At 39.9% G+C, this 24,823-nt stretch overlaps 1 protein-coding gene and 1 pseudogene across 3 annotated transcripts in view; one reads left to right on the forward strand and one right to left on the reverse strand.

The window, feature by feature from the left end:
• Positions 1-4,104: 4,104 nt before the first annotated feature.
• Positions 4,105-24,823, reverse strand: part of TIGAR (TP53 induced glycolysis regulatory phosphatase) — a 29,764-nt gene continuing 9,045 nt past the window's right edge. Inside the window, exons 2-6 of one of the 3 annotated variants that reach the window (XM_045071641.1) lie at positions 23,488-23,525; positions 19,583-19,704; positions 11,696-11,773; positions 7,075-7,185; positions 4,105-4,409 (exon numbers count right to left, since the gene is read on the reverse strand). In XM_045071641.1, the coding sequence (XP_044927576.1) occupies positions 4,395-4,409; positions 7,075-7,185; positions 11,696-11,773; positions 19,583-19,704; positions 23,488-23,525 (364 nt within the window). In that variant the 3' untranslated portion in view covers positions 4,105-4,394. The other 2 variants (XM_004778281.3, XM_013048874.2) reach the window with 2 other exon arrangements.
• Positions 8,508-8,748, forward strand: LOC123389631 (annotated as a pseudogene).

Genomic DNA, 24,823 nt, shown 5'->3' on the forward strand with positions numbered 1-24,823 from the left:
ATCCAAGTTGGGAGCACCTTATTATGCCGGAAAGTAGTGCTTCTTAGAGTATGACGGAAATATACCAACAGCACACAAGAAGCACCTTGAAAGGGCCCTCACAGAACAAATTTGGGACAATCTGAGCACAAAATAACAATACTACTGAATTCTCAGTCACTGAATACCCCTGAGTTCACAGTGGTATAAATAAATAGGTAGGGAAGGAGGGAAAGTTCTATCCTACTGTAGAATACCCATTAATAAATACAGAAGTAAAACCAGAGTTAGAAAATAATCAGTGGGGCACCTGGGTGGCTTAGTTGGTTAAGCATCTGACTTCATCTCAGGTCATGATCCCTGGGATCGAGCTCCATATCAGGCTCCCTGCTCCACAGTGTCTGCTTCTCCTTCTCCCTCTGGTGCTTCCCCTCCTTGTGCTTTCTATTTGTCAAATAAATAAATAAAATCTTTAGAAAAAGAAGAATCAATGGAGACTAAAAAAGAGGGCAGAAACTCAACAAGGAACCACATAAACAGCAACTTTGTGGCAGACAGACTTGGACATACACCATGGACTTCCCGATGAGACTCATGAAGGACACAACCTTTCTAGGGTAATTTGGACAAAAAGCATAACATGAATCTAATAATAATGAGAAGAATCAGGAGAAAAACAATAAATAAATAAACACACGCATACATAATTTCTTTTTTTTAACAAGGTCAAGGAAGACAGGCGAAGAAATGATTCCACATCAGAGGAGAAGGAAGAGACCTGGCAATTAAACGCAGCAGTCCTAGGCTGGATGCTAGAATGGAGAAAAATCAGCCATAAGGCACATCCGTGCAATAATTAGAAACATTAGATATGGTCTGTGGATTACATAATAGATTGTACCAATATCAAATTCCCTAGTTTTGGTATTTATTCTCTGGCTTTATATGAGAACGTCTTTGCTCTTAAGAAACACACAAAGAGCATGACATCTCCACCTTACTCTCAGGTTTCAGGAGGAAAACACACACACACACACACACACACACACATACATACATATGTTACTAGAACTATTCTCTATTTAGTGTGAGCAAACAGAAGCTCAGGTGTATTAAGAGACCATATGAGCCACAAAACTATGAGCCAGGCCTAGAACTTGCATTCAAGTCCTCTGACCACAAACCTTTCCTGGGCCACCGACTGCTCCCATGAGACAATGATCAATCAACAAACGCTCTCCATAATCCTTAGTGTAGGCCACAGGGCCACCCCACCTCCCCTTCCCTTTGGCCTTCCTCTCCTACCACTCTCCCAACTCCCACTGCAGGTCAAATGTGCAAAGTAAGATCCCTGCTCAGGGTCTCTGCATTTCTCTACTCCCCACCTGGGTTGCTCTTCTCTCAGAGGTCAGCAGAGCTCACTCTAGCCCTTCAGAACTCTGAGAACACTTTAGAAAGCCCTATTGTACTTAACCCTAAATAAAGCAGCATCTTCCCTCACGTCTCTATTTGCCTTACCTTGCTCCATTTCTCTCACTGATCACACGCTGATGTTACTTACCTGTCTTCCTTGACAGACTACAGGTTCCAAGAGGATGGAGACTTGGACTATTTTTTTGTTCACTGCTATATATTTGCAGCTCTGATAACAGTTCTAATAGTTCTTATAATAGCCTGACATGTGGGTGCCATGCTTGGGAAATACGTATTGAGTGACCAGATAAATTAACAAATGCACTGGATTCCAAATAAATCTGCAACTGAATTTTTCTGGAAACTGATTCTAAAATGTATATGGAAGAATAAAGGAGCACAAAAATAGCTTGGATAGCTACAAAAATGAAACAAGAAAAATGACACAAAAGTAGCCACAGAGATCAGTACAACAGAATACGGTCCAGAAATCAACCCACACCGTATATGGTCAATTAATCTACAAAGGAGGCAAGAACATGCCAGAGGAAAAAGATAGCGTCTTCAACAAAGGGTGCCGGGAAAACTGGATAGCTACATGAAAAGGAATGAAACTGGACCGCTTTCCTACCCCACACACAGAGACAAACCCAAAATGGACGGAAGTCTTTAAGTGAGACATGAAACCATAAAACTCCTAGGAGAAAATATAGGCAGTAATTTCTCTGACATCAGCCATGGAAACATTTTTCTAGATATGTCTCCCCAGACAAGAGAAACAACAGCAAAACGAAACTATGGGACGATAGCAAAATAAAAAGTTTTTGCACAGCAAAAAAACCATCCACAGAACGACAAAGCAATCTATTGACTGGGAGAAGATATCTGCAAATGATATATCTGATAAGGCATGAAAATTCAAGATACAGAAAGACCTTAATATAATCCAACACCAAAAAAATAAATAGCCCAATTAAAAATTGGGCAGAAAACCTAATAGACATTTTTCCAAAGAAGATATACAAACGGCCAACAGACAGATGAAAGATGCTCAGTATCACTAATCATTAGGAAAATACAAATCAAAATCACAATGAGATATCACATCTATCAGAATGGCTAAAAAAAAAAAATTACAAGTGTTATCAAGGATACAGAGTAAAAAGAACCTCTGTGACCTGTTGGTGAGAATGCAAACTGATGCAGCCACTATGGAAAACAGTGTGGGGCTTACTCAAAAAATGAAAAATAGAATTACCATATGATCCAGTAATCCCACCACTGGGTATTTACCCAAGGAATATGAAAACACTAATTCAAAAAGATATATGTACCCGTATGTTTACTGCAGCATTATTTACAATAGCCAAGACATGGAAGCAACCCAAGTGTCCATCAACAGATGAATGCATAAAGAAGACGTTGTATATATACATAAGGGAATATTACTCAGCCATAATAAAGAGATCTTGCTATTTGCAACAACATGGATGTACCTAGAGGATATAATGCTAAGTGAACTAAGTCAGACAAAGACAAATACCACATGATTTCACTCCTATGTGAAATTTAAGAAACAAAATAGAAGAAACAAAACAAAAGAAAGAAGAAAGAAGAAAGAAAGAAAGAAGAGACAAACAAAAAACCAGACTTGTAAATGTACAGAACAGGTTACCAGAAGGGAGGTGGGTGGGGGCATAGGGGAAATAGTTGCAGGAAATTATGAGTACACTTACCATGATGAACACTGAGGAATGCACAGAATTGTTGGATCATTATATGTGTACACCTGAAACTAATTAAACTTGAATTAAAAAAAAAAAAGAAAATGTAACAAGAGGAGTTATGTACCCTACAGGATATTAAGTTACAAAGCTACAGGAACTAATTATGATATTGTGATGGGACTACCTAGCTCACTAAAACAGAACCAAGCCCACTGACTCCAGCAAATATGGGCCCATGGAGGTATAAATAGAGTAGAATCACAAATCACTTGGACAGCTCCTAATAATGATGTTGGGTAACTTTTTTACTACAAGGAAAAAATATATAAATTTTGAATTCTTACCATATATCATAGAAAAATAATCTCTAGATAATCTGAAGATCTGGCATTCAAAAAATCCTTTAAAATCCTTTAAAAATATAAGAAAGTTGGAAGCCACTCTATGACCTCCTAGTAGAATACAATAATGGACACAATACAATGATCTGACTTAATAACAAAAGACACTTAACATTTAAAAAAATGCTTAATAAACATCATGTAAAAGGTAAGTAAACTGGAAGATATTTGCCACGTTACTCTGCAGCTGACTAAGAAAAAGCCAGAGTCCAACAGTAAAACCAGGCAAAGATCATACACCAGTGATCACCAGTGAGGGGATCCTGTCAATACACATGGAAAAAATGCCCAGACTCGTTAGGAATCATGTACAAGCTCATTAAAGCAATGACATTATACTTTTCACTCATCAGATTCGTAGAATTTCATCAGACAGCATCAAGTGTGACAGAAATGTAAAAAATAGGAACTTTCGAATATTGCCAGTGAGATGGAAAACCAGGCCGGTGACTCTTAAGACCCGTTTGACTCTTATCAAACTGGAGATGCACATTTCTTATGCTACTGTACCAAGAGAGAGGCAGAAGGCTGTTCCCTGAAAGAAAATACTGAATATACACAAATGTCCACTACAGGAGACCAAATGAACAAAATGTGCCACGTGTATTTAATAGAATGCAGTGATACTAAGTACATCCATACATATCAACATAGATAGAGCCCCATGATATAGTACGTGAACATACAGAATACAGATTTGATGATATTTATGTACATTTGAAAAAACACTGAAGCAATACCGTTTCCTTAGGATCCAGGTAAATGGTCGGGAATGGATGAATGGACACACAGACGCACCACACCCTGGTGGTCTCTGCGGAGTACAAGAGGGCATGGCACTTCGGGGACTAGTTAAAGGAATCTCACTTACACCTCAGTGTGTTAATTTCTTAAAAAAAAAAAAAAAAAGGAAGAAGGGGGAAGTTATTATTTCTGGATGGTGAGAATGCAGACATTTATTATTATTCATCCTTTTCGATTCCCTTTTCAAGTTTCTCACTTGCGGACTCCTCCCTCCAGTGCCCAGCCACGTGCTCTCTTCCAGTGCTGGCAGGAGAGGGGCAGGGATGGAGCCACTGAGAACAGTGTTAATACTGAACTTCACACAGGACTTACAGGCTGTCCACGGTAAATTTGGACTACATGTGATTTTGGCCTTCACCAACAAACTTTAGTATTAATACCCTTGTAAAGTGAGACTCACAGCATTCATCAGCATGATAACTTAAAAGCAAACTACATGGAAAACACTTTCATTTCGGTGAGGATTTTTTGAGGGGCCAATCTTGAGTATAAAATTCAGTTAACCAAAATCCCTTTGCTCTGGTGCCATCTGGTGGACAAAGGAAGCATTTCACCCCCCACAAAAACCCACAGCTGGGGTTACCGGAGCAACATTCTTTCCAAGGAAGCATCCCCCTTCCTTCTGAGGTTACTGTGTAGTTCGCTAGTAACCACTGACTCTCATCAGCCTTCCCCAGACTAAATTCTTCAGCCTATAAATTGGTTGAGAAAGAGCTGCTCTTTTATCTTCTTTTGCTCAGAGATTTCTTCTTCAATGTTTCTTAGTCAAATGATGTTTTCTCTTCTTTCTCACCAGACCAGTCTGCAACCATGATCTCCATTCATCCATATTTCAAACCCTCCACAGTAAAAAATTCTAACAGTTGATTTCTATATTAAAAATTTCAGTGTCGTTTTGTTTTATACAAGACAGAGGATGGTTACCGATGCGAGTCATTTAAAGGACATTTAAAATACAGTATGTTCTTATTATAAATATGCAATGGGAATTATAAATAGTTCCTTCTTTTAAGCACTGGGTGATATAGTAAAAAGCATACAGTATCTTACCAAGAGCCAATAGAACAGGCTAGATTTTTCAGATATAAAAGAAAATAACAACATAAAGTAAAAGCAAAAAAATAGTTACAAGATCATGTATCCCTCAATTTGCAATACTGAATTCCTTGCTTCATTTACAATCCAGATATGTAACTGACCAGGGTGGTAAAATTACTTTGGAAAATGCCAAGTGTACTCAAGACAAAATAAGTCAGTCCTAAATGGTTTCCATTAGTGTTCTCTGTGGCCATGATTCCATTCAAGCTTTATAACCTGCTGTAATAGCTTTTTAACTGTTTCCAAATCAGCACTAGCAGAGGATGGAAACAAAAAAAGCCAAAGGCACTCCCTCAAAAGTTCAAAATTGCTAGATTTTGATGTAGATTTAAATTTTAGTGAGTTTCAGTCCCTCCATTCAGATGATCCTGTAGGTACATACAAACACACTGGATTGTTGGATTCACTTCTCTTCCTTTCTCAAAGTTTACAATAAAGAGACTAATCCCTGTGTTGGGACTGACTGACATAAGTTCGGATTTGTTCAGAGTAGAGGGTAAGGAACACTTAAGGTCAGTCAGAAAATAATTAAACAGGCTTTTCATGTAAGCGCCATGACTCACAACTAAGACACTGGCGACTAATCCTGGTGCGTCACTGTCTGAATTAGATTCAGAGGCACAGGTTTTTCCTAAAGGAAATATCTCTGCCAGAGAAGTTTCCAGACAGTTGCTTGGAGCTCCTTGGGAAAACTGTTCATTCTGACCTGCTTCTTGCAGGATCAGTTGACAAAGAATATTGAAAAAGTCTTTTCCACGCATTTTTACCTACAAGAAATTAAAATAAAGTGGCATTAATGACTGTCTTAAAACACAAACATAAAACACGACTGACTGGATTTTTCTAATAGGTCAAACAGAAGGATTACAGAAGCAGATAAGATTCTGTTTCTAGTCATCCGATCACCAGTAAATGCCTACCAAACTTCTAGAATGATGGAGGCACACTGGGGGACAACAAGACACGATTTCTAATTCCTCACTTCGAAGCATTTACAATCTAGTTAGGGCGACTTACAACTAAAAAAGAAGCCCATCGAAGCGTTAACTAGGTAACTGCATCTAGAGCACATCAGTTCGGTTAGAGCAACCACCAACAAGGACAAAATGTCTTGCCTTTACTAAACTAACAAAAAGTCCTTCCAAGAAAGTTGTGAAAATAAAAATTAGAGGAAGCAATTCCCAATAATGCAAGTCAAAAGCAGAACTCCCAAGAAAGGCAAGCACGGTGATGGGGTCACTTACAGAGCTAAAGATGCAGGAGGGGGAGGCTTAAAGATTGTGAGTCTTGAATTATTTTGCCTCGAGTGTTTTGCCTACCACTCTCCTTGAACAGCACCCACTGCTCTCCTGCCTACTACTACCACTGCTGAAGGGATTGCTGCAGATTCAAAGCCTTTTCTTCAAGTACCATCTAATAACACATGTCCTTTCAGTCTGGTGTTGGCAATGGCTGTCAACTTAACAGTAAATAAGAAAGACAGCTTAAAAAGGAAAAACAAAAACATGACACAGAGTTGTTTTAGGAACCAAACAATGCTCAAACAGCTTAGCTAAGATTTAGAGATATTTCATTTACAAAAGAAACCCAATTTTAGCTACTTTGATGTTGGCAAGTTCATCCATGTGGCAAGTTGCCCCAGGGCTACGTACCTGGTCTAAGGTCTCTCCTCCAGGTGGTGTGAACATAGGGCATTCTTCCCCGGCTGCTTTGGCCATGGCCCTTAGCTCACTTAGGGCCCTGCCTTCTGCAACCCCGTATTTCTGCAATGGTCCAACAGACAAAAGTGCCTCTAGTGAATTTGCGATACAACGATTACGTACACACTTGCGACAAACTTGGAACAATCATTGTGGCAAAAAGCTTGGTTTCCTTCCACTTCATTATCTTTCAAACTGATCATGAGAACATGCTCCGTAGAGGCTGCAAGCCCTAAAGAAGACAGGTGACACCTTAAATTGTCCACCGTAGCCAGATGGGTTGTACGGAACAGCACACTCAAGGAGACAGTGGGGCTTTGTTGGGCAAATACAGAGACTTGCACAGACTCCAGGGCTAGAGATTAACACGCGAAGTGCACCATGGTTCAGTCAGCCACCTCCTATTTACACGCAGTATCCGTACTCTCTCATTTGATCCTAACAATGGCACTATGAGATGGGTATCTTCAGCTCCATATTCAGAATTGGGAAAGCGGAGTTTCCGAGAGGTTAAACAACTTGCCAGCATTCCCACAGCCAATACAGTGGAGCTGAAATTCAAACCCAGATCTGTGTGTTTTCAAAGCTCGTTAGCTCTTTAGATTCATAAAGACTAAGCCACAGCCAGGGACGCAGAAGTCACTGAAGAAATACAAGTGACCAAGAAATAGGAAATCTACCTCACCAGGAATCTATAATGTAGAAATTAAAATGGCATCTTTCAGAAACTATTAAATTAGAAGACCGAAGAGACTACCAATTGCTAGTGTCTATGTGAGAAAAACTTTCTCCTACATCATTCATGGAAGTATAAACTGGCACAGCTTTTCTAGAGGGAAATTTAGCAATATGTATAAAAGGCTTTAAAAAAAAGTACAAACTCAACAATTCCACTTCTAGGAAATGTATTAGGTGTGTGTATAAAGAACTGCAAAGAAGGTTTATTTTAACATTATTTATATCAGTGCAAAATCTAATCACAACCCAGGAGTCCACCAGTAGTAGCTATGCAAGATCCATATATTGGAATAATGTAGTCACTAATTAGGTGATCATATCCATGTGCATTTATTAGCACTGAAATACGCAGGGAGAAAAACTAGTTAAAAAACAACACATAGAGCAGCACCTAGATGGCTTAGTCAGTTGGGCGTCTGACCCTTGATTTCAGCTCAGGTCGTGATCTCAGGGTCATGATCTGAGCCCCGTGTCAGGCTCCCCACTCACTGGAGAGCAGACTGCTTGAGATTCTCTTCCTCTCCCCCAAGTTGTGCTTGCTCCCCCCTCTCTCTAAGTTAAATAAATAAATCTTTTTAAAAAACACATATAGTGATCAGGTAGGAAGGGCGTTAGGTTTGAGGCTGGCGTAGAGGAAAGTAACTACCATGGCTTCCAGGGCTTTGACGGAACCTCAGATGCGAGGCCTTCTGGCCAAGCGTCTGCGATTTCACGTTGTTGTATCCCTGGGGATTGCAACTTTCTAGAAGTTTGCTGTGGCCGAACCAAGAAAAAAGGCATACGCAGATTTCTGCAGAAATTACGATTCCGTGAAAGATTTTGAGCAGATGAGGAGGGCTGGTATCTTTCAGAGTGCAAAGTGATTTGGAATGTAAAGAATTTCTTTGGGTTGAGTCAATTGAAGTTTGTCACTGACCTGTGTTCCTGAACTATGAAGCACGAATATTGGGTTATGGAATAGTTTGTCTTGATAAATAAACAACTAACAAATAACAAAAAAAACCACATCTAGTAGGGGTACACTTAGAAAAATGTGTATACAATCAGATAGACTGACAGACAAACGTGAAAAAAGGTCAAGAGCACACACACCAAAATGTTCAGTTATCTGTGCAGGGTAGAAATTTTTAGCTGTATTTTTCCCCAAACTGTTCTTACTTTTAATTCTCTACAATGATAACAGATTACTTGCATAATAACATATTTAATAAAATATTGAGACAAATCACTTGTTAAGGTTTACACTGATGGTGCCCCAAAATTCTAACATCGCCATCAGACAGAAGTCCTACAACTAAATGTTTTTTTTTTATAAGACCATATGCACAGTTGTCAGGTGCTCTTCCAATTCCCAAGCTCAAATTCTCACATCCTCACCTATAACCGGAACAACCTGTATTATAAAGGAGAACACTAAACATCGTTACTTGGTTTGTTTTTTTAAGAATAGAAACATGCATTCATTAGATACTGTGTGCTGGAACACATCAGGCAATGAGGCGAGAGCAGTGAAGAGACCCGGAGGGACACACAGCTCCCCACCCTTGCTGAGACCGCAGTGTGTGGGGTACTAACTTAGAGCAGTAAGGGAACAGTGCCATAATGGAAGGAACTACCAGACATGGACACACACAGCAGAGATAGCTAATGTGCATTTGTGGGGCGGCAGCAGGTCGAAGCCTTGGGGTGAACAGAAGTTGGCCAGGTTTGGAGAGCACGTATCCCAGGTGGAGTGGAGTACAGATTCAGAAGTTCAGGGAGGAAAGAGCACAGGGTGTTTGGATGACTCTGAGCAGATCCGCAAGAGGCCTGTCACCAGCAGCGCAGAACATGGAATCCAGGGCCGGGTGGCCTCAGTCTCAATCTGAGCTGTGCCACACACTAACTCTAGGATGCTGGGCGCAGACTTGACCTCTGTGTGCCTTGCTTTCTGCAGCTGGAAAAATGAGGTTTCTAAGTCTTTACGACAGGGGGGTGTTGTGAAGATTAACAAAGCTGCAGGGACTGGAGCGGGGCCAGTGTGTGGGGAGCACCGTGCGAATGCTCGCTGGTATTATTAAGGCTGGGCACGGAGCACAGGGAAGAGGAAGGAGGCAGATGGAGGCAACAGATTGTATCCTACAGCATGCTGATAAGCCAGGCTGGGGCTTGGATGGCTCCTGAAGGTAAAATGGAAATAGTGAACTGTTCTACACAGGTGCACAGCAACCACGTTTTCCAGACTACTCTGGCTACAGCACAGAGATCAGATGAGAAGAGCGAGCATGAGTCAGAAGACGGGAGAATCGCTGTTCCGGGGGAGCTAGGAGACAGAGGACACTGAATGTACAGGACAGCCGCAGTGGGTGCGCAGAAGGATGGGGCGCTCAGGAACTACGATACAACAGCAGAACTGACAAGACGATGGTAGGATGTGCAGGTGGGGGGCAAGTGCACATCAAGAACGTGTGGTCTGAACAAATGGGTAAAAGCAGGAACTGGGGAGAGACAAGGGGGTGTTTCCCACTGAGCCGCAGGGCACACACGCAGAAATAAAAAGTAGGTAGTTTGATACGTGAGCTTAGGCAAGAGATCTCAGCTGAACGTAAATATATACATGGACATCCACTGAGATCACAGGGGAGGATGGAGCTACTCAGGAAGAGAGCACGGAGTGAGAAGACAGCCCAGCCAATGCTCCCACTCTCCCCACTGGGGGTGACAGGCCCCGCCCAGCATTCCACTGAACTCACAATGCTGGTTTAGCACTGGGCCATGGCTTCTCACGCACAGAGGGAACCTTTCTGAGCAGCAGCTCTGAGCAAGTTGTGGTGTATATTTTGGACAAGCATAGAGAACACATGCAAGTTATGAAAAGCAAGTCTTTAGAGATGTCCCAGCCATTCGATGTTCCTCCCCAGGTACTGGAGAAATCACAGGGCTGCCAGGGACATCAGCCTGCTTACAGGCCTGCACTGGAGCAAAAACTGCCACTCTAGGAGGAGACGTGGGGTCAAATCGCAGATCTGCAACTGAGGTGTGGCTTTAGCTAGATCACCATTTCATCAAGATTCATTTCTAATATATATAAAATGGGCATAATAGAGTCTATTGAAGCTTAAACTCAGGAAGTATGATAGGGAGGCTGAGATGAGAACTTTGCACTTTTATATTCAATTCTCCTGCACTAGTTCTCATGAACAGATGTTGCTTTTACAATGTAGGACACCTGCCTTACACAAATTCAATAATTACATAAGATACTATGTATGAGCATATGTAACAGCCACGGTCACACAGCAGGTTCTTAACATGTGTTAGCTGGTTCCACATCCCTCACAAGAAGGCATCAGATAGGGCGCCTGGGTGGCTCAGTTGGTTAAGCAACTGCCTTCAGCTCAGGTCATGATCTTGGAGTCCCAGGATCAAGTCCCGCATCAGGCTCCCTATTTGGCAGGGAGTCTGTTTCTCCCTCTGACCCTCCCTCCTCTCATGCTCTCTCTCTCTCATTCTCTCTCTCTAATAAATAAAATCTTTTAAAAGAACAAAAACAAAAACAAAAATGAATGTATCACATAGGGCCTCCTGGGTGGCTCAGTCATTAAACATCTGCCTTTGGCTCAAGTCATGATCTCAGGGTCTTGGAATCGAGTCCTGCATCAGGCTCCCTGTTCAGCGGGAAGCCTGTTCCTCCCTCTCCCACTCCCCCTGCTTGTGTTCCCTCTCTCGTTGTCTCTCTTTCTGTCAAGTCAATAAATAAAATCTTTAAAAAAAAAAAAAAAAGAATGCATCAGATAAACTGAGATGATTTGCTGATAACTCATGGTGAAGAAAAATATGTAATTAAGTTACTTACTCTTTCTCGAAGTCTTGAATCATACTTTACTGTCAAATCTTTGCAAACGTTGCTCTTCTCCAAAATCCCATGCACAGTCTGAAAGCGGAAAAACAACAGTTTCTTTTCTCATAAAAATAGTCATTCTGGCCCAAATGTCAAAATACATCATAGTAAAAAAACAACAACAACAACCTGGGGGCACCGGGGTGGCTCAGTGGGTTAAAGTCTCTGCCTTCCACTCAGGTCATGGTCCCAGGGTCCTGGGATTGAGCCCCGAGTCGGGCTCTCTGCTCAGCAGGGAGCCTGCTTCCCCCTCTCTCTCTCCCTGCTTCTCTGCCTACTTGTGATCTCTCTCTGTCAATAAATAAATAAAATCTTTAAAAACAACAAAACAAAACAAAACCTAGAGGGGTGCCTGGGTGGCTCAGTTCATTAAGCATCTGCTTTTGGCTTAGGTCATGATCCCAGAGTCCTGGGATTGAGTTCTGAGTTGGGCTCCCCACTCAGTGGGAAGTCTGCTTCTCCCTCTGCCACTTCCCCTGCTTGTGCTCTCTCCCTCACTCTGTCTCTCAAATAAATAAAATCTTAAAAAAAAAACAGAAATAATTTTCCTTTGTGAAAGTTGCCTCTCTTCTGTACTGCTCACCCTTTGTCTCTTCACACAAATTTGGTTATTTCCTTCTGTACTATCTTCTAGTTCAGAGGTCAGGAAACCATTGCCCAAATCCAGACCGTGGCTTGTTGTTGTGAATGAAGAGCTATTAGAACACAACTGCTTACATATCGTTTGCGGATGCTCTCACAGTACAACAGCGGAGGTGAACGACTGTGACAGAGAGCATACAGCCCATAAAATTTAAAATATGTACTATATGGCCTTTTACAGAAAAGGTTCCAGTTCATTAATTCTCCATTCAGGTGTGCCTAAATTACTGTTAAACCCATCTACCAAGTCTTAATTTCAGTTTTATTTTCCGTTCTAGAATTCATACTTTGTTCTTCTACATCATTTCCAGTTGTCTGCTGAAATTCTCAATGCCATTTTTTAATCTATGCGTTCAACGGTTATTTTAAAGTCCAGGTCTGGTAACCAGTTATCAAAGAACTCTTACAGCTCTTCTGTTGTCTTTTGTCTCATTTTTGTTCACAGTCCTTTCTCTCCTGGTGCGCCTGGTTACTTTTGATCAGCAAGACACGGTATTTGCAAAACTGTAGAAATAATTTAAGTCCACTATCTGCCTTTTTGATCTCCTCCCCACAAACTAAACATTGTCATCATTATGGTTCTCTATTATCAATATTTGTTCATCTTTACCTTTACCTTTACCAATGTCTGCTCACCAATCTTTTCTGAAACTCAGACCTCCATTCTGGCACTATTTTCCTTCTTCAATTATCCTTTCAAAGTTTCTTTATAGCCTGTTTGTCCAAAATGTCTTCATATCACCTATACTTGAGAAAATGTTTTGCTGGGCATAAAACTCTAAGTTAGTCTTTATTATCACTCAGTACGTTAAAAATAAAAACTAATTACTAATACTAACAAATTTGTTGAGAGTCTAATACTGGCCATTAGTGGATGATGTTTGTCCTTCTTATCCTCTGGAGCTTTGCAATTTTGTTATTGTAAGCGTAGATATGGGTTTCTTTTTATTTATCTTGAGTGGGATTTTTCACACTCACTAGAACCAACAGTTCTGATAAATTATCAACTGTGACTACTTTGACCCCTTTCCCATTTTAATATCTCCTTCTAAAAGACACCAGACTTCATCATTTCTTGATTTCCTTTAAGCTCTTATATTTTAGTCTGTTTATTACATTGTGCTACATTTCAGTTACTATCTTGCATTTACTTATGAGAGCTAGCGACTATTTCAGCCATGTTTAATCTATAATTCAGTACATCCACTGATGTTTTCATTTTTGGTTTATTTACGTGTTCTGTATTTTTAAATCAATTTTATTGAGGTACAATTTACAACAAAAAAAAATACACCTTTTTGAATGTACAATTCACTGAGTTTTAAAAAATGTATTCACCTATCTAAATACCACCAAAATCAAGATATGGAAGAATTCTGTCACCCTAAAAGATTCCTTCGTGTTTGTCCCAGTCAATCCCTCCCACTCCTGGCTTCTGGCAGTCACGGATCTGCTTTACATAACTGAAGATTAGATTTGTCTTTTCTAGAGTCTCCCATAAATGGAATCCTCCAATATGTACTTTTCTGTGCCTGGCTTTTTTGGTTCAGCGTGTCTTTGAGACCCTTCCACGCTCCTGCTGATCTGTAGTTCACCATGTGAAGGTAACACAGTTCATTTATCCATTCACCTACTGTTGAGCACAGGCGATCCGATTCTTTGCTTATTACAAACAAGGGTGTTCAAAAGTTACATACAAGTCTTTCTGTAAACATATGCTACTTCTCCTGGATAAATTCTTAGGACCGAAATTGCTGGATCATATGATTAATATATGTTAAACTTGCACTGGTTTCTAAAGTAGTTGTTCATTTTACATTCTAACTAGCAATGTAGGAATTCTAGTTGTTCCACATTCTTTTATCTTTTTTATTTTAGGCAGTTTCAAATGTTCGGGTAATAGTATCTTACTGTGGTTTTAATTTGTATTCCCATTAAGATCAATTCTACCTAGCATCTTTTCATCTGCTCACTGACCGTCCGTATTGTCTCTTCTTTTAAAAAGTGCCTGGTCAAATTCAGCTCCATTTGAAAGTGAGTATTTGTCTAATTACTGAGTTGAAAAAAAAATTAGATAAAATTTCGATTAAGTTAACCTAGGGAGAAGGTAGTGGGGTTATGGACATTGGGGAAAGTGTGTGCTGTGGTGAGTGCTGTGAAGTGTGTAAACCTGGTGATTCATAGACCAGTACCCCTGGGGCTATTAATACATTATATGTTAATTTAAAAAATAATAAACTAACTAAATAAATAAATAAAAATAAAAAATAAACCTAGATAATTTGTCAGCTATATACACACATTATATATATAATATACACATTTATAATTTTCTCCCAACTGCATCTTATTTATGTTTTGTACTAAGAAACCCTTATAAAGATTTTTTTCTGTTTTCTTATAGAAGATATACAGATTCAGCTTTCAGATTTGTGCTGAGATCCACTATGTTAATTTTTGTGTTATAGGAGGTAAAGGCCAAAGTTCATGTTTTTCCATATGGATAGCCTATTGTTTCAGGACATTTTATTGAAAAGAATATCTTTCACGTGCTGAATTACCTTAGCACTCTTGTCAAAACCCAACTGATAAAAAAGATTCTGACTTCCAGGGAAAATGGTGGAGTAGGAGGAACCTAAGTTCACCTTCTCCCATGGATACAACTAGGTAACATTCACATCAGTGTAAGTAACCCAGAAAATGACCCAAAGACTGGCAGAACATATTCCACAACTGAAGGTAGAGAAGAGGCCACATTGAGGACTGTAGGAAGGACAGAGACGTGATGGGGAACGAAACAGACCCATAGGCCACCCACAGGAGGGAGGGAGCCAAAGGCCTGGAGAAGGAAGAGAAATAGACCCTCACATCAGGAGGCACAGAAAGCACGTGTGGGGAAGGTAAATCCCTCATAACATTTGGCTTTGAAAACCAGAGGGTCCAAATTTTGTGAGTTCTTACAAACCGCCTGGCTTAAAACCTGAAATTTAAAAAACCAAGAGGATTGGCTCTGGGAGAGCCCTGAGAGCAAGAGCAAGCTGAATCCAAGCCCTTAAAGAGACAGCACAACAAACTGCCCAGCAAGACAGAGCACAGAAGCAGCAGTCTGAAAAATGCCTGCAGCATACCAGAGAGAGAGTTTTTTACTAATCTCAGAGCAAGTCCAGAGCAGCAGCAGTCACAAGGAGACTCCCCAGGAACAAATTGGGGCTGACATGCGCCATCTCCTGCCCAGGGCCCTAAGGCATTCGCACATGTCCTCCGTGGGACCCAGCAAGGCAGGCGTTCACTACCAACTTGCTAACTTGCCACCCTACCCCCCAGCACCTTGGGGATCCACTGCCTCCAATATGATGTTGGCCCAGCCCAACCAGGGTGGTGCCACGGGTCTGGCGGTGTATAAGGAGCCCAGGCAGTGGCCAGCGCCACACCAAAGTGACTCCTGCCCTGGACACATATCACACTGTGGCCCCAGCAGTGGGCTGAAGGCAGATAACGGGTCTGCCAGCAGGCCCGGCCCACCAATGAAAGCTTCTTGGAGGACAACAAGGTGAGGGAGGGGGGGACTGCCCTGCAGTCTGGTGCTACCACAGCTCTGGCAAATGCCTGGTCTGACTCAACTCAAGCCCAAGGTGGCCCCACCAAACTGGCCCACTAACAACACAGGGACCAACCCTGCCCACAACAGGCAAAGAGAGTCACTGCGCATGACTGGTCTGAAGGCAAAAGCGGCTTGGCCATGACAGCAGGGAGCCAACAGCATATAGGAGACACCCCTGAAGCTCCAGGTGCTGATGAAGAGGGGACATTGCACTGCAGGATGCTAGAGGACCTCTTTGTCATAAGGCCATGACTTTCAACAGCAGCAGATGTAGCTGACTTTCCTAATACACAGAAATAGACACAGCGGGTTACACAAAATGAGGAGACAGGGATATGCCCCAAATGAAAGAAAAGGACAAAATCACAGCAAGAGACCCAAGTGAAATGGAGATAAGTGACAGAGCCGATGGAGAATTTGAAGTAACGCTCACTGGATACTCACTGGAGTTGAGAAAAAAGTGGAATACATCAATGAGGCATTTAACACAAAGAAAGAACCAATCAGAAATGAAGAACACACAAAATGGATTACTGGGACTTCATCAAGATAGATTCAATATTTACCTGTCAATAATTACTTTGAATGTGAATAGATTAAACGTTCCAATCAAAAGAAATAGGGTGACAGAATGGATTTAAAAAAAAAAAAAACCCTATCTATAAGCTGCCCACAAGAGACTCATTTCAGATGTAAAGACACATGCAGATTGAAAGTGAGGGGATGGAGAAACATTTATCATACAAATGGGTATCAAAAGAAAGCTAGAGGGCAAGACTGATATTGGACAAAATAGACTGAAACAAAGACTGTAATAAGAGACAAAGAAAAATACTATATAATAATAAACAGAAAAACCCAACAAGAAGATAAAACTATTGTAAATATTTATACATCCAACAAGGGAGCATACAAATACATAAATGAATTAATAACAAACACAAAGGCAGTAATTGATAGGAATACAATAATGGTTGGGAACTTTAATATCCCACTTACATCAACAGATCATCTAAACAAAATCAACAAGGAAGCAGTGGCTTTAAATGACACACTGGACCAACTGGATTTAACAGACAGATATATTCACAGCATTTTATCCTAAAACAGCAGACTACACATCCTTTTCAAGTGTACATGGAACACTCTCCAGAGCAGAGCACATTATTAGGGCACAAAAATCAGAAAGACCAAAGTCCCACCATGTATCTTTTCTAACCACAACAGTATGAAACTAGAAATCAACCACAAGAAAAAATCTGGAAAGAGCACAAATACATGCTCTTTCACATGTTTAAAAGGCACACTACTAAATAATGAGTGAGTCAACCAAGAAATTAAAGAGGAAACCAAAACATACATGGAGACAAATTAAAATGAAAACACAAGGGTACACAATTTTTCCCAAGATTTTCCTTTGGGCTGCAGCAAAATCTATCCTAGGAGGGAAGTTTATAGAAACACAGGCCTACACCTCAAGAAGCAAGAAAAATCTCAAATAAACAATCTAACTTACACCTAAAGGGGCTCGAAAAAGAACAAAACCTAAAACCAGCAGAAGGAAGGAAATCATAATAAACAGCAGAAATAAATGAAGTAGAAACTAAAAGAAGAATAAAACAGATCAATGAAACCAAGAGCTGATTCTTTGAAAAGATCAATAAAACTGATAAACCTTTAGTCAGACTCCTTCAAAAATAATAATAATGAGAGGACTAAAAAAGATCCACTGACCAAAAACCCCAAACCAATTAAAAAAAAGAAAGAAAAAAAAAAACCCACAACAACAAAAACACCCTGACCATATAGGTGTGGATCCACTTCAGGTCCCTCAATTGAGGATCTTCATTGTATTCTTTAACGATTTATTTATTTGAAGCGCGGGGGGGGGGGGGGGGGGGGGGGGGGGGGGGCGCATGAGTGCACACAAGTGGGGTAAAGGGCAAACAGAGAGAATCTCAAGTAGACTCCCTTCTCAATCATGGGGCTCAATCCCACAACCCATGGATCATGACCTGAACCCAAATCACAAGTTAGACACTTAACAACTGAGCCACCCAGGTATCCCTATTTTTCCATTTTTAGTCTTGTTTCTTAATTTGGGGATGTTGTTTCTCTATTTCAAATTTCTATGACTTCATGTTCACTGACCTCTTCTTTAACAGTATCTAACCTGCTAGTAATTCCCTCCTGTCAAATTTTCATTTCAGAATATTGTATTTTGATCTCAAGAAGATGAATTTGGTTCTTTTGTATCTTTATTTCTTTCCTCATTATGTTCCTCTGAGCACAGATCAGCCTCACTGTTAAGGTGTGATTTTTCTGAAGTTTCCATTGCATGTTTGATATATTTAACAAAATCTCTCTACTCTGGATGGTAGCAACTCAAATGATTCCCAACCTGTGGGAGTTCTTGACATTGTCTGGCTTTTGGCTCCCCAGCAACTGTTCTCTCCCATAGTTGTTTTACACCTGGCCTCATGCAATTTCACCTATGCACAGGCAGACTCTAGTCCACTAAGGATTTTAGGGTTTCTCTATCCATATTTCTAGAGTTCTTTCTCTGTGTAGCTCCCTCTTCCAACACTCTGACCCACAATCTTTAGTTATTTAATCTCCCCAAATCCCAAGTGCTGTCTTCTCAACTCACTGAGGCCACTGGCTCTATCTGGCTTTCCTACCAGCATCGGAAAGTTGCATCAGGTGGAAGACCAGGACAATCCAAGGCTCACCTCATTTGTTTCACTTCATTTGGGGATCACAGGCCCACACTGTCTGAAGTCCAATGTCTGTAAACAGCTGTTCCACAAATTTTGTTCTGTTTCACTAGTGGCTTATATGCAGGCAGACTATACTCCAAGTCTTTTATTCCCTCATGGGGAATTATTCCCTCCATGGAGTCTTTAGAAATATATTTGGTTCCTTTTTAATTCTCTGGGGTCATTTATATAGTAAACTCTACTAATCTGTTCCCTAAAGATATTTCAAACATGTCTTTTATTTCTTGACAGTAACATAGTTGTTTTCTTTTTTAACTGTGTCTGGATTCCAATATTTGATGTCTTTGTGGGTTAAATTCTCCTGTCTGGTGTTTCTGCTGGCTCTCTCTCATAAACCTTCTTTGTTTTTGCAAAGATACTTTGTTAGACATCTTCTCCAAGCTACTTTAATTTAAAGATTACCAAAATAAAGTACAAAAGTAAAATGAAGAGAAAGAAGTTCTGTTGGCAGGGAAGGAGAGGACTGGGGATGGTATCTGCTTGTGACTGAATTTCCTACAGATTCTGGAAGCAGTTTTTAAGGTTATAACTGTTGAGACTCTTGACTCATCAATCTTTTTGTTTTGTTTTGTTTTGTTTGTTTTTTGTTTTTTTTTAAAGATTTTATTTATTTTATTTGACAGAGAGAGAGATCACAAGTAGGCAGAGAGGCAGGCAGAGACAGAGGGGGAAGCAGGCTCCCTGCTGAGCAGAGAGCCCGATGCGGGGCTCGATCCCAGGACCCTGAGACCATGACCCGAGCCGAAGGCAGCGGCTTAATCCACTGAGCCACCCAGGCACCCCTTGACTCATCAATCTTAACCTTGACTTTAAACTTACCTGCTTCGTCCTCATGAGGTCACTGGAGAAAACATGAGTAAACTTCACATTATTAAGAAATATACCAGCAGCAGCTGCTTGTTTAAATCCAGTTTCTGAAAGAGGCTCATCTACTCCTTGTCCTGTGGTAGTCAGAGAAGGAATAATAACACTCAAATGTAAATATAACTGATGCAAATAAATCACATGTAAGAAAATATAAATAGAATTTATCTACATTTTATTAAAAGATTTCCTTGGGTACCCTTCTATATAATTTTTCAGAAAACCAAAAAAGGAAGTAAAATTAAGCTATAATCCTATAAAGGCTCAGGTATTCAAATGTTTCCCAAAAGAATGTCTGCCTAATGGTAATCAGATGATGATGAGAATATTCATTTGTCTCCAGCTCCCCTCTCTCGTGTCTGTCCATCCCCTCATTAGCTGTATTTTATTAATGCTGGCTCTGATCTTATGTTCTTAACCCAGGTGCTGCATTTGAAAGGCAGGATCCTCACCTAAATAGTTTCCCTTCTTTACCTCCACTGCCCAAATGCTCAATATTGTATTATTGCCCCTCACTCTTGCTCCCTTCCTCCTTCCTTCCTTTTCCTTAACAACAACAACAATAACAACAACAACTTTGGAACCTTCCTTTTTAGGAGAAGGGCTAAAGGGTCCTTCTATTGCAAAAGAACTAAATGGTTGTGTTTGTGTATGTGTGTGTTTTCTGCTCCCAGGGTCTAAGGAAAATCTCTAAGAGGAAATGCAAAGTAACCAAAATACCCTAAGTTGAAATCTGAGTATTAACATTTAAAAATATGGAGTTGCCAGGATATCAGCACAAGCAAGGGAGCAGCTGGGGGAGGGAGACTACTGCGTGGCACAGCAAGGTGGGGAGGGCTGAACTCAGCATTCCTGGAAGCCAGAGATCCTCCATGGAAACTACTATAGTTTCAGGTCAATAGTATATATTAAAATCCAATGCCAATTCGCTTCAGAGCAAATCTGACTGAATAAAGGCTAACAAGTTTTCTACTAAGAGCAGATAATAGTTCAGTCATTAACTTAACATATAAGAAAATAATCCATCGTGAATGAAAGTCAGCAGAAACAACAAAAAGAAGATTCAGAATCAATACTTCAGATATTGAAATCAGCAGATACAGACTCCAAACTGTAAATAAAATATAAGGATGGAATCCCAAAAATTAGCAATTAACAAGAAACCATCAAAAATAACCAGGGAGCTTTCTAAAAGAACCAGATGGATCTTTTAATAATGAAAAATATTATGAATTGCTGAGAAGGGAAATAATCCCTCAGGGAATAAAGGCAGATTCAGTCACAGAAAGGCTCAATGAACTCAAAGACAGGGCTGAGGTATTACCCCACATGAAGCACAAAGGAGATGAAACACATCTCACTTCTATTAGAGACATGAATGACAGAATGATATTCCCTAACATATATCTGACTGGAACTCCAGAAAGAAGAAAGAAAATGGAAGAGAGAAAATATGAAGAGATAATGGCTGAGAATTTTCCAGAAATGATGGAAAACATGAATCTATAGATAAAGAAAACACCAAGCAGATAAATTAAAAGAAAAAAAAAATCCATCCTAGATATATTAAGGGAAACTATAGAATACTGAAATCAAACAAAAGATTTTAAAAGTAGATGCAGAGAAAGACTGATTGCCTACCATGGAATAAGATTTGGCTGAGAGAAGACTTCTTAACAGGAGCAATGGAAGCCAAAGAAACAGCACAACAGTATGTTCCAAATGCTAAGAGAACTTTCAGTCTAAATTGTCTAGGCTAAAGAAGCTTGAATAGAATAGAAATAGAATTGTTTGGAATAAAAACAATTAAAACTATCTTTACCAGCAACTAACTGCCTAGGGGACCTTTCAAAGAAGACACTTCAGGAAGGAAGGTCTGAGATGGAAAAGAAATGAGGAGGAGAGAAACCGGTGAATATATTTGTAAATGTAAACAAACATTGTCTAAATAACAAAGCAAATAATAATGCTTATGTCCTATGGTTTTAAAAGGATAGGACTAAGATACTAAGCAACATTCATATAAGTTCCTTGTATTTTGGGGGGAAAGGAGATAATTGATACTATACTTCATTAGATATGAATGGTAAAAATTTAAAGGTAACCATTGAAAGAATGGAAATAGTTTATCATTCTGAAGCCAGTAGGAAAAGGGTGGGGGAACAGAACCAAAATCAGCTCCATAGTATTTATGAGGTGACACTTAAGACATCAGCACCCAGAAAGGTTGAAAGGAAAGCAAGAGAAAAACATATACCAGGCAAATTCCAAGCCCAAAACAGCCAGAGAAGCTATATTATACTCAGAAATGCAAGACTTTATGATGAAAGTCTTAGGATCGGGAGGATATTATAAGTAATCAATGACCCAATTCATTGGGAAGACAGAACAATGTTTGTGTATGTGCCTAATAAAATATACTCAACTGTTTCAGAGCAGAACACAAAAAGCACAAATTGACAGAATGTCAGGTACTAAACTATAAGCTGGCCATCCCCATGGCAAATCCCACATCTCATCCATAAACTGGTATTTCGGTCATACAGGCAAATCAGTAAATTTACAAAATTAGCAAAACGTAGAAGATCTGAACAACAAAACAGAGGTTGATTATTTGACCTATAACTCTAAACCCAATAATCAGAAAACATAGCTTGTTCTCAAGCACACAATGGTAGATGCATAAACACTGAGCATGTTAACAGATTTCAAAGCGGATCATCAAATAAGCCATCTTGTCAGAATACAAAATGTAATTGGAAGCCAATCATATAAGATGAAGAGCAGAAACAAAAAGTCCAGTCATCCAGAAATGTAAAAAACAGTTCTAAACAATTCATGGGTCACTGAAGAAATCATAGTGGGAATTTAAGACACCTGGTGCTGAATACCTATGATATGACTACATATCAACACTGTAGTTATGCAATAAAAATGGCACTTGGAAATATATAAGGTTTGAATGTTTTAACTTAAAGAACTAATAAACATCTAACTGACAGAGGTAGGGAATGTACACAAAACAAATAGCAAAACCAGGTGAGACTACAAAAATTTGTATTGCTGCTCCACTGTCGGTGTCTAATGAAATGAGACAGGTGAGCAGTACTAAAAGACAGGGTGATGAGGCACAGGAAGTACAGAGGCTAATTTGGGTGGGGTACATGTCACTGGAAAACAAAGGTTCATTTAATTATCAGACTAGTTTTCAGAAGAGGGAATGGGGCATGAAAATCAGGTTCTGCAAACTCCAGATGTCCCTAAGCAAAAAAATTAAAAATAAACGCTTTTATAATCACAGCACAGAAATAGCCTGTCTGGCTGACAGTTTACCCAAGATATTCTTTAAAAGCTAGCCTTGCTGGATCATAGGGAGATTAAAAGGTCTGAACCCAAATTAGCAGATCAAGGGAGGAAGAATCTGTTCAGAATAAAGTAAGAATCCCACGTGAGAATAGGAATTCTCTTTCTAAAACCTCTTCTTTGTTATTACTAAAAATAATATAACTATCTTAGCTGAAAAATACCATTAACACCAGCCAGCAACTTTCATGTTTCCAAATATGAAATCATTTTAAGTTACAGCAGTTATATTTTAAGACCACTAGACTCAACATAACCCCTGAATCAGCTGACTGGGCACTTGAAGCTACCTATAAACAACATGGAATCCTGTTCTTTACATTCAGTTCAATTAAGAGACTTATTCCTCTTGGTGACCATCTGCTCTGATCATATGACACTTTCTCTAAAGCTGTTCACAATACAGAGCTGCCCCCCCCGGTCTACCCTCCCCGACCCAATCTGATTAACTCACACATCACATTAACACTAAAGGAAAAAGCTAAGAGTATACTAACCTTGAATTATTTTCTCCTTGTTTAATCTTGTTTCACCACTAAAATAGAGAGGGGGGGGAAACTTTTGTTACCAAATTATGTTATTTTTGAAATGAGAAAAAAAATCAATGAAATGATACAAACCATCAATGTAATGATATTCACAAAGGTAGCATATGAACTCTGTAGCATACTTTTTTTTTTTTTTAGATTTTATTTATTTGACAAAGAGAGAGAGAGAGAGAGATCACAAGTAGGCAGAGAGGAAGGCAGAGAGAGAAGGGGAAGCAGGCTCCCTGTTGAGAAAAGAGCCTGATTCAGGGCTCTATCCCAGGACCCTGAGATCATGACCGGAGCCAAAGGCAGAGGCTTAACCCACTGAGCCACCCAGGTGCCCCTGTAGCATACTTTATAATCTAACCTGTAAACACGTGTTCTAAACTGCTACTTGCAATTGTCTAATGATTTAGTTGATGAGCCAAGAATTTCATACTGTCACAAATTAAAATGTTTAGATCATGAATCTAATCATAAGTAAACTGTAAGAAGAAAATTCTATTAAAATACATATGTAATTTTTATTAAATAATCTTGTAAAAATAAATACATTGACTAAAATTCTTTTTACAAGCACAAGGAAACTGTGAGTCCGTCTGTTGCCGGACTGAATAAGAGCCAGAGAACCTGAATTTAGTAGGAAAGAAGTCCACAGGCCTTCAGATGTCCTGGCTTCTCCTAGTTCCTAGATTTCAAGCTGTTCTTTCTCATAATGCTGACAACTATCTTGCAGACCATGCTGAAAAACTGAGGTTTGAGGACTGTGGTTTGAGAAATTTAAAAGCCAAACCAATTCAATCCTGAGGTTACCAGAAGAGAGAACAGAGTGGGAACTTTATCACAAAATAACCATGATTTGAAGCTGGACGGGTAAGAAAGTAGAGGGGGCTGTGCTACCTGGACCAGACCAGAGACAGCAGGGTATTCCTACAACAAAAGCAATCAAATACATGAAAAGCTATCAAGAACTGAGTGGAAAATTCTTTGAGGCCTTTCTATGTGCTAAGTAGAGCACCAGGCACTGGAAATGGAGACACGAAGGGCGGGTGGCGGACTGGGAGAAAGGAGCTGGTTTGTTCTGCATGGACACTGGACAAAGAATTGGAAATGGAAGGTAGAAATAGTGAATGGGTTTCTTCAGATCAAGTTGTTTCCTCATTTGGTATCAAATGCCCACTATTTATATGATTCTGTGTCAATGAGAGGTGAAAACCCTTTAAAGTAAACTTCACTGCCACATAGCCGGCTAAGGAACAAAACTGCTCTATCCTTAGTGGCTCGGTTAGACTTGGGTGCCTCT

The sequence above is a fragment of the Mustela putorius genome, unplaced genomic scaffold, assembly GCF_011764305.1.
Source record: "Mustela putorius furo isolate JIRA1106 unplaced genomic scaffold, ASM1176430v1.1 tig00003988_pilon_pilon_pilon, whole genome shotgun sequence".
NCBI classification, from domain to species: Eukaryota; Metazoa; Chordata; class Mammalia; order Carnivora; family Mustelidae; genus Mustela; species Mustela putorius.